Source organism: Corylus avellana, chromosome 7 (genome assembly GCF_965113065.1).
Source record: "Corylus avellana chromosome 7, dhCorAvel1.hap1.2, whole genome shotgun sequence".
Lineage (NCBI taxonomy): Eukaryota > Viridiplantae > Streptophyta > Magnoliopsida > Fagales > Betulaceae > Corylus > Corylus avellana.
The window spans coordinates 9,000,961-9,010,803 of NC_142496.1; the positions used below are offsets into that span (position 1 = coordinate 9,000,961).

The window sequence follows — 9,843 nt, forward strand, 5'->3', positions numbered from 1 at the left end:
TGCTTTGAAAATTAAACATCTGAAAAATCAAACATTTCCAACTACCTAGAGGACCCATTTCTCCCACTTTTTTGCCCGTATCTGATGTGATTTTCCAAGTCGGCTAAGGACAATGTTCAACGAGAAACATGATTCCTCAATTATATTCAACTCTAAAACTCCTCCACCATCCCGCTAATGGGACAAAATAGAAAATGGGAAGATGACAGAAAGTTCTTGGAGGATTAGGGCATTTACTTTTCAAAAGAAAGAAATGGGGGAAGATTGGAAAAATCCACCTTCAACTTTTATTGGTTTTGAAATTATCCTTTTAAAGTTAGAAAATTCTCAATTAAGGGTATTAAATTTTCATTTTCTTTTAATTCTCTTCCGACAAGATTTTTCGTTAAATCTTATCAAAATTCTTTAAATATCTTTTTTTAATTAAAAAAAAAAAATTGTAAAGATTCATGCATCTATTTTTTTATTAAAAAAAAAAAAAAAAAAACATATGTGTAATGTTTTTAGAGAATTTTGACAAGATTTAATAAAAAATCTTAACAAAAGAAGGTAATTTAAATAAATTAAAAGTTCGATACCCTTAATTAAATTTTTTTTAACTTCGATAAGATAAATTCAAAACCCATGAAAGCTCGAAAGGGGGTTTTGAAGTTTTTCCAAATAAAAATGAACAATTTTTTTCTTTTTCTTTGGATACAATACAATATAAAAGTCAGACGAATAATTGAATGAACAATTTTTTTTTTTTTTTTTTTCTTTGGATAGAAACAATAAGATAGAAAAATGAACAATTACTTATCACTTAATGACATAATCCTAAACACTAATTCATCAACAGTTGGTTGGATTTCCCAGAACAAGATCTTTTGTTAGTTCCTCATCTGCCATAGTCCTTCCATGTTCCTCATGCTGCCTGAAAAATCATTCTCAGCCCAGTTATTTTCTACAACGTGGGAATTTGTAGCAGAATTTTCAAAATTCCCCAGTGTTGCTGGCATACTTCCCAGGTGGAAGGCTTCCATCTCATAGCCATTGTTGTCAGCATAATAGCTGGCCTTTACCAATGTGTCATAATCAGCATGAAATGGACTTGTTGGGTACTCTGAAATTTGACATATTTGGGAGATATTCATTGATTCTGAGCCTGGATTAATCTGCACATGCAGGGGATCCAAACTCTGTATTGCTTCTGCTGCTGCTGCTGCTGCAGGCTGTTGATGGGGATTGTCAAGAGGCTGATGAGGGATTCCTGAGTCCTGGAAAAACATTCCTCCAGAAGATGATGATTCTTGTATCTTTTGAAGCAACCTCGGCACCCAATAGCACCGAATAATGTCTTGAAATGCTGCGCTGTTTGTCTCAATCTTAAAAAGCCTTGCTTGTTTCTGCACCCGAGTTCTCCAATAGTTCTTTATCTCATTGTCTGTTCTTCCGGGTAGATGTTGCGCAATCTTTGACCACCTAAGATTAACCAAATGAACAACAAAATTGCATTAAAATCAGACCATAAATATACCAACAAATTCTACTTCACAAAAATTAATTAAGAAAGTGATGAGAAAATTACCTATTACCCCACTTGGAGTGGAGTTCAAGAATCAAAAGCTGCTCTTGTGGGGTAAGATTCCCACGCTTTACATCTGGTTTTAGATAATTTAGCCATCTCAATCTGCAGCTCTTGCCAGTTCTCCTCAACCCTTCAAACAGGAAAGGAAAATGGTTAACAAAAAAGCCAATAAATGATATCAAATTGCTACATCTTTAATTTACTGCTAATAATAAGCAGCTCAGCTCACCTGAACGTTTTGCAAGCAAATTCCAACGGCCCTCACCATGATGAGTGATATAGTGAATGAGCAGATTGTCTTCTTCAAGAGTCCATGGCCCTCTCCGAAGCTCATTGTCATCTTCACTACAAGTAGACATGGCGATTACTTATCAACAAACAACCCCAGAATCATGCACATGTATATGTGTGTGTAAAAGGAGGGCTTTCGGAGTCTTGAAGCCAAACCCCCCAACATTTATATGTCACAACTGAGCTTCAAAATTTCACCTTTCTACTTTTTTTTACAGTTTTGGGTGGCGGGGGGCTAAAATGGTCTAATGCATATAGTTCATCCTCAACTTTTCAAAAAGTAAAAAGTTTCGGGAGATAAATTCTTATATATGCAGTTTCCATTCACCTTCCATTAGGGAAAAGCCAAAAAAAAAAAAAAAAAAAAAAAAAGAAAAAGGAAAAAACAACTTTTTTTTTTTTTTTTGCAAATTGGTCGGTTCCTTGGTCTCTTAACCTGTTCTCGATCAGAATGACAGCTTGTGACTTGTCCACGATCCCCGAGTTCAAGTAGGAAATAGACATTTCTAAAAGTCAAAGAAAAGAGCCAAAAGCATTCTTCCTTTTTACCATTAATCATATTCCAATTGTCAGAAAATTTGAAGTATTGGCTCTTTATTTTATTTAAAGAAAAATATTGTATTATTAGTCTTTAGAGTTTGACTTTTTATGGAATCACTTCCAAGTATTCAAAATTGATTAAAACAATCATTAAGGTTTAATGTGTTATCAAATCATTCTGTATGTCATTCTTCAATTTACTTTTTATGATAAAATGTCACTTTATATCAAATAATTTTCCCAAACGTGTATGTATCGCACAATTAGCTTCATCACTTCTGATGTAAAAAGGATGGATCACCACATCAATTGCACCTCATTAAAACAAGCTAAGTCATTAAATATGTCCCAACCTCGACCTCCTTACTATGGGAGGCGAGGTGGTTCCATCAATCATCTCCACTAGATTCACCAATGCCACTTGTAACCCTCCATGATTTTGTACACAAACCCCTTTGAATTCCCGGTGAACTTGTCGAACCCAAGTGGCGCCTCTTCAATCTCCTTGTATGACAAGAGCTTATCCGATGACATGTTGTGCAACATCTCCTAGACGTAGATCTTGCGCATCTCCACACTGACGGTGTTGGCATTTGCATGGTTACTCAAGTTCTCGATGGCGATGAGCTACATGATTGTGGCATGACTGTTGATCCGCTTGTTGGCTTACTGATGGCAAGAATCGTAGGCGCCACAATGGCAAGGAGCTTGTCCTCCTACAATATAGGAAAATCTATGTGGATGAAATTGTTTGAGATTGATTTATTTGGGTCCTTGACTCAGCTGCCGAAGACAGTTCTAATGGTGGAGACCGTCTTAAAGATATTTGGGAGGTTTGGACAGTTTTGAGGCAGAATGTGTTTATTAGGGTTTTAAATATAGATTGCCGATTTATAGCTTAGAACTTTGGTTAATATTAAAGTGTAATGCAAAGTAAGTAGCTAGATTCTTTGCAAAAGGCTTTTGTTTGGAATTTAGCGCCTGAGGTAAGTAATCGCCAACAAAGATGCTTAAGTGCTAAATCTTTTCCACCATGAAAATATTATGTGTATAACTATGCATATCAAGCTAGCATGAAACTATTAATTTACATGTTGTGAGCTTAAGTTTTTACAATAATATTATTGATCAATAATATTATTGTAAATTAGCTTGTAAAATGATGTTTAATATTAACAGATGCTAATTGATGGGGATAGTTTGGAGGAAATATTCTCCAACCCTTTTTTTTTTTTTTTTTGAATCAAATTTGCTCATTCTCATTACAAAAGATAGAGCATTGATCTCCATCAAAACAAGGTCTTGAATACATTCAGGTGACTCATTGAGCCAGCACTTATCTAAGAAACATGATGTAGCCTCCTTAGACAGAGCATGAACAACACGGTTTCCTCCCTTGTGAACGAACATCATCCTCCACTGAGATAGACTTTCCAACTCACATTTGATATCCTCCACCATAAGTCTTGTTTTGCTCCAGTCCGTCTCCTTCGAGTTCACCGCATTTATCACTACTTGAGCATCCTCTTCAAAATGCATATTACAAAAGCCCATTTCCTTACATAGGTTGATTGCCACCAACAGTGCCCTTGCTTCTGCCACCGATGGGTCAAGACACCCCACCAAGGTTTTACAAAGAGCTGCTACCACCATCCTCTTCTCATCCCGCACCACCACCCCAAAACCCATCCAGCCATTCGATTTTTGGACAGAAGCATCCCAATTGAACTTTAGCCATCCGGTACAAGGAGCAGTCCAACGCATTGGGCTTGGTACAACAGACATACAGGGCCTTACTTCTCCTAACCCGGTAGTCGTGGAGAACTCTTCCACGGAACGAAGAGCTCCCTATAAAAACGTTAGGATGGGTAAAAACACCTCCATGCACCACATCATTTCAGCGCAACCATATCTTCCTTGCAATTCCAGCCAAAATGCGCACTTCATCGATACCATACTTAGCAAGAACATTTTCAACAATTTGTATAAATCTCATTATGTTAGTGGGCATCTTCTGAATTTTTGCATTCATCACACACCAAACATAGTGTCAAGTGTTTATAAACATTTAAAAAGTAAATTAAATTCTTAACGTCATTAATAGCAATTTACTAGTTTAAATTAAATTTAATATGCATTTTAAATGTTTATAGACATTTGGCATTATTTTAAATGAGTTGGAGGATATTTCCTCCAAACTGGCTTGGAGAAAATTTATGTCCAATTGATAGTATGTCATGGCCACTAATTTCATGTTATAAAATACAGGCTTGCAAAGAGTATTATCAGCAATTAATAAAGTTAGTAGCCTAGAAAAATAGGAAAAATGATTATTTCCATTTCAAATGAAATCGAGAATATATAATTAGTGTGTTGTAGAAGGACAAAATTATCCAAAAAATTAAAATGACAATTTTACCCATCTAAGCTTGGCACAATGACGGTTCTCATAATGAGACCCCAACAGAGTTGAATGCAGCAAGATATTCTAATAACCCCTCATGTTGGAATAGGATTGAGATCCCCTAGCATTTAATGAGGAAATTTAATGAGGAAGCTACCCTCAAGGAATGGCTAAAACATGACTTATTTTAGACACTTACATAAAATAAATGACTGAAATTTATAAATTTGAAAATCTCAAATTTAAAGAGAATTATAGGGGATCTCAATCCTCTACCCATCACACAAGCCACTGTCCAAGGATAATGGGTGATGTCATTAAGCCCCTTTAACACCATCACTGAGTGATTATCCACCTATAAACGGCAATATAATCCCAACAAAAATGGGACATTCTCTGACCTCAGAAGTTACCATATATAATACTGAAAATTACAACCCAAGTACGAGCTAAGCAAGTGCTCGAAACACTTAACTAAGAAAATCTTCAAACAATATCACCAAAAATGCCAGTATTGAAAGAGGGAGGGATTAGTCGTACGCCGCTGAACTTGGGAAGATTTGGTCCTATATATTTCGCAACCATTGAGTCATATCCTCTCTCCCTCTTTTCCTCATCTAGTATATATTTGATGAATGTTATTATCTTGGATATTACCTAATAAAGTGTTTGAATTATCTCATTCATATTCTTATATTCCTTTGTTGTTTCATATATTGTGAGCATCCATATTGTTCTTATGAGTTTTTCGTGTGGAGTCTCTTACTTCATGCTGTGAGCACCTGTGCATTCATCCATTTTGTTGCAAGTCTCGGTACCACAGAAGCTAGTAATCCGTGCGATTGTGTGACTACTGGGGTTAATTGACTCTCCCTCTATGAAAGAATCCAAGCCCAAATCCAAAAATGTGCCCAAACAAGAGGCCAACCCTTCCCATAACAGAGCGCAGTGGTTGCACGGTCATCCCCTTCTACTGTAGATACTATCTTTCCCTTCATTTTTTTTAACACAAGATTTAGTGATCCACTGACGAGGCATTTTTATTGATGCATCATTGATGTGGCGATCTACTGTGGTATGTGTCTGACGTGGTGAAACTTATTGTGCAATATATACAAGCGTCGCAAAACAAATTGATTTGATATGTTACTCTGTTAGAGAAGTTAACAGAAGTGCAATGGATTGAGTGAATTAATAATAGATTAAACATTACATATTGATTTGATTAGTTTTGAGCCCTAGAGAATGATTTGATAAAAAGTTAAATCCCTGGGACCGATACACTATTTTTCCCATTTATCTATGTATGTTAGAATATTTTTCAAAATTAATATAAGTATATATGTAGTTTTATTTTGGGAATACTTTTTTATGAATAGCATTAAAGAGAGTCTCACATTAGAAAGCGAGAAGAAAATAAAATTATTTATTAATGTCAACACATCAAACTATTGCTTTATAACAATGTTTGGCTGTATAAACTTGGATGTAATTTTTTTTTTTCTTCTTTTTCCTATTATCTATTTCTCACTCAAAAGCCTTCTATATTATTTAAAAATTTCGTCATAAATAGGTTTTGTTTTTCTGAATTTCAATCTTCTTGGCAATTGGCCTAATAGAAAAATTTAAAGGTGTTCTGATTTGATTTTATTGTTCAATAACGGTCAAATATCATACTATTTTGTGGGCTCTATTCTATCTCGAAGGCGTATAGAAGTCAAATTAACATAGTAACACACTTTACGAGCATTTTACTATTATTTATGAGTTTGAACACTTTTCACCGACAATGTACTCATAATTAATTATTACCATTATCACCTTCTTGATAGCTAGAGAAAATCCAATAATAAACAAGTAAAATGGAAGTGCAATGCACGTAATTCACACGTGTATATAGATAAAAACTTAAGACTTAAGTAGAAGCAAAAAATAACATATGATTTGTCTCTTTTAGAGTTCTAGTCCTCTACTCAAAGAACATTGATTTAGGGACATTTTTCTCATATAATAAGGCCAAAACAAGAGAAAAAAAAGCAAAGGTTGTTTGTCTTGAAAATGAAATAAAGATTAGAGACATCTCTCTCGGTAACGGTTCATTGGGTTCTCCATGACTTTTTCATTATGTTCTTTCTCGATTTTTCTGAATATGCTAAAGGAAACGTGCTTGACTCAACAAAATATATATATATATATTGGTAGAAGAAAACGTGGAGTTATTGGCGTTTGCTTCTTGAAGGACGGCAAAGCCCTTTGCCTGGTTGGAAGCTCAGAACATGGCCGTTTTTTTCTTCCTGCTTGGTTGTCAATTGTCATGTGATGTCTGCTATGGTCGACAGCAGTGCTGCCATTCCCTATGTGGTTCTTGTTTCTTCAAAACCTATCACCAGTCTTCAAGCGACCACAGAAAATCATTGAAAAGTCTGCTAAATTTTGTCAGTGCAGCTATCTATCTTTGACTCTTAAATTCCACTGTTTCTTGTCCATCTTCCTTTTATTTTTTATTTTAAAATAATGCATAAGCATGGCTAGGTCGGGGAGTCGGTCGGTTCGGTTAGGAAAATTGAGCTCTCATATTTTGCACCATTATTATCAGTAAAGTTAAAAATTTCATCAACTTATTCTATCAACTTTTTGTTCCGTCACCGATTGGCAGACAGTAATAACGGTCGATAATGGCTGTTGATAATGTTGATAAGTGAAGAAATTGAAAATTGGTCGGTAAAATCGGTTAGTGTCGGTTGGTAAAATTGGTTCAATTAGAAAATGTTACTCCGCTTACTGAACCGAGTTTATCGTAAATAGAAAATGTCCACCGCCCATCGATTAAGCGGTGTTGGTCAGTTCTCGGTTGGTAATCGGTAGGCGGTCTCAGGCCTGAGTATGGCCACTCTCTCATTCTAATTAGACTTTACACCGGTTGTGGTAGCGAATTTTATATATATATATATATATATATATATATATATATATATATATATATATATATTTTTTTTTTATGTAGTTGATGTAAAGTTATGCTATGCATCACTCTTATCTCTGGAATTGCAAGCTTATATGCCATGGTCCTTTATACTGTAGACTGCTCTCTTTTTTTATTTTTCTTTTTTGGGTTAAAAATTATGTCACATAAGCTTTAAAAGAATGGGGCGTGATGTATGTACAGTATAGCATTATTCAATATAAAAAGTCACTTAAAACACTTCACATCAATTAATATAAAATGAACATGATAAATGAATGTAAAAAATAGTATTACTTTTTTCTATCTCTACTTATTGGACCGTGGAAAAGATTGATAAAAACGCAAACTTTTTTGCCCATAGTTAAGTTAAATGTACCCTTCCACTTTCCACGAAGGCGCCATTGTCATTTCTTCAATTCTCATTATTTTTGGACAATTTTATCCCTTTATTTATTTGATCCAATTTCTTTTTCAAGGCCATTCAAAAGGACCCGCCTTCTAAATTTGAGAGCGAAAAAATATGCATGGGTGGATGGTAGTACTTAGTTTTTCTTTCAAATAGGTCTTAAGCAAGAGAAGGATTAATTAGGGTAAGAATAGAATGAATGATTAACGGACTTGGTATAAATATAGAAAGTTGACATCAAGACATTCTTCGGAGATGTGTTATTATAGCAAATTTTACTATAAAAGCAAACACACCTTTTCATGGGCTTGGCAACATTTCAAATATCCACAAAGTTCAAATCTTTCATGGTCAATATAGAGGGGCAGAACCAAATTAACAATGGGCTGAAATGATACTATATAAGTCTTGACTCCTCAAAAGTGTCATACTAAATTAGATATTTTTTATTTATTAAATACAAATAAAACTAAGTGAATCTTGAACCTATAATATAGTATATCCTATCTTTCATCCTAATAAAACACTTAGGAGTAGACAAAACCACCCGGATGAGCATTGAGAGTGATCGTGACTATTTTTATAGGAATAACTATTCTTGAGTATGATATGCAATCAAATAAACGAATAATTATCCTATAAAAATAAGGTCTATTCTGCATACTAAACGTGTCCGGGCTAGGCTGTGTTGCGAACAATATGAAGGAACAACATTGTTCTCAATATTAGGAGAGCAGATAAGCATACCAGCAAACAATGCTATGTAGAGTCTAACTTTTATGTTAATTCAAATGCCAATTTGTTCTCTCTACAAATTTCTGCCACTTAAGCTACATTTTTCTTTTCTTTTCTTTATAAAAAGATATACCAAGTGCCAGATACTTTTGGTAGAAAAAATTTCCTTTAAGTACTTGTAATTAGGGTTGGTAATTTTTGACATGATCCGCAAATTCGATATGAAATGAAAGAATTAGAGTTGATGAGTCTAACCCATTTAATTAAATATGTTAGACTAGTGTTAACATATATAGTCTTATATACACATGCCTTAACATGACTTCAACCTGAAACGTGACATAATAGCTGATAATTTTTGACACTAAACCAAATATAAAATTAAATGGTTAGGATTAAAGAGTTACCCTGTTAAATTAAATGGATTGAATTATGACTGACACAACCTAAACCCAACACGCAAACATGAATTGCACCCTCCTTCAAATAGTCAATCTTACATTCCTAGAGTAAATGTGACTATGATGTGTTGATATGAACAAAATGAAGATAAATAGGACCTGAGAGCCAATTAGTCGGCAGGAAGTCATTCTTCAGAACAATTCTTTTAGTAGAGACAATAAATAATGATGAGAACAATGACGATGACATAGGCTTAAGGATAAAGGATAACAATGGCAAGAGGCACACTACTTTACGACAACTAGGGATTATAATAACAATGATGAAGCCATACGATTATCATGCGTGATTAGCGGTAATTTCTGTGATTAAAATAAAGATAAAACACATATCACATCATCATTCAAAGGACACAAGAATTTTTTTTTAATTTATTTATTGGAAGAGACGGAAGTATAAACGAGCGACCAAACCTAATCTTGATAGGTACCACACTTAATTTTGGGCCCCCTATATATATATATATATATATA

General features: G+C 34.4%; 2 protein-coding genes across 2 annotated transcripts; both read right to left on the bottom strand.

Moving 5' to 3' along the window:
- Positions 1-754: 754 nt before the first annotated feature.
- On the bottom strand, positions 755-2,119 carry LOC148584445 (transcription factor MYB108-like). Its single transcript, XM_088518087.1, has 3 exons — positions 1,797-2,119; positions 1,568-1,697; positions 755-1,461 (listed from the first exon to the last, which is right to left on the bottom strand). The coding sequence occupies exons 1-3, from the start codon at positions 1,924-1,926 to the stop codon at positions 870-872; spliced, it is 852 nt and encodes a 283-aa protein (XP_088374213.1). The 5' UTR covers positions 1,927-2,119; the 3' UTR covers positions 755-869.
- An 884-nt stretch (positions 2,120-3,003) lies between these two features.
- Positions 3,004-4,162, bottom strand: LOC148584446 (uncharacterized). Its single transcript, XM_088518452.1, has 2 exons — positions 3,665-4,162; positions 3,004-3,114 (listed from the first exon to the last, which is right to left on the bottom strand). The coding sequence occupies exons 1-2, from the start codon at positions 4,160-4,162 to the stop codon at positions 3,004-3,006; spliced, it is 609 nt and encodes a 202-aa protein (XP_088374578.1).
- Between the last annotated feature and the right edge of the window lie 5,681 nt (positions 4,163-9,843).

Bases quoted from the DNA above. Each gene is read 5' to 3' on its own strand.
- LOC148584446 (XM_088518452.1), bottom strand. From the start codon at position 4,162: ATGCGTTGGACTGCTCCTTGTACCGGATGGCTAAAGTTCAATTGGGAT. The intron at 3,115-3,664 runs GTAATGAGAATG...CCTATATTGTAG, and splicing joins AGATCAATGCTCTATCTTTT to GAGGACAAGCTCCTTGCCAT.
- LOC148584445 (XM_088518087.1), bottom strand. From the start codon at position 1,926: ATGTCTACTTGTAGTGAAGATGACAATGAGCTTCGGAGAGGGCCATGG. The intron at 1,698-1,796 runs GTGAGCTGAGCT...TCCTGTTTGAAG, and splicing joins TTTGCTTGCAAAACGTTCAG to GGTTGAGGAGAACTGGCAAG. The intron at 1,462-1,567 runs GTAATTTTCTCA...GGTTAATCTTAG, and splicing joins CACTCCAAGTGGGGTAATAG to GTGGTCAAAGATTGCGCAAC.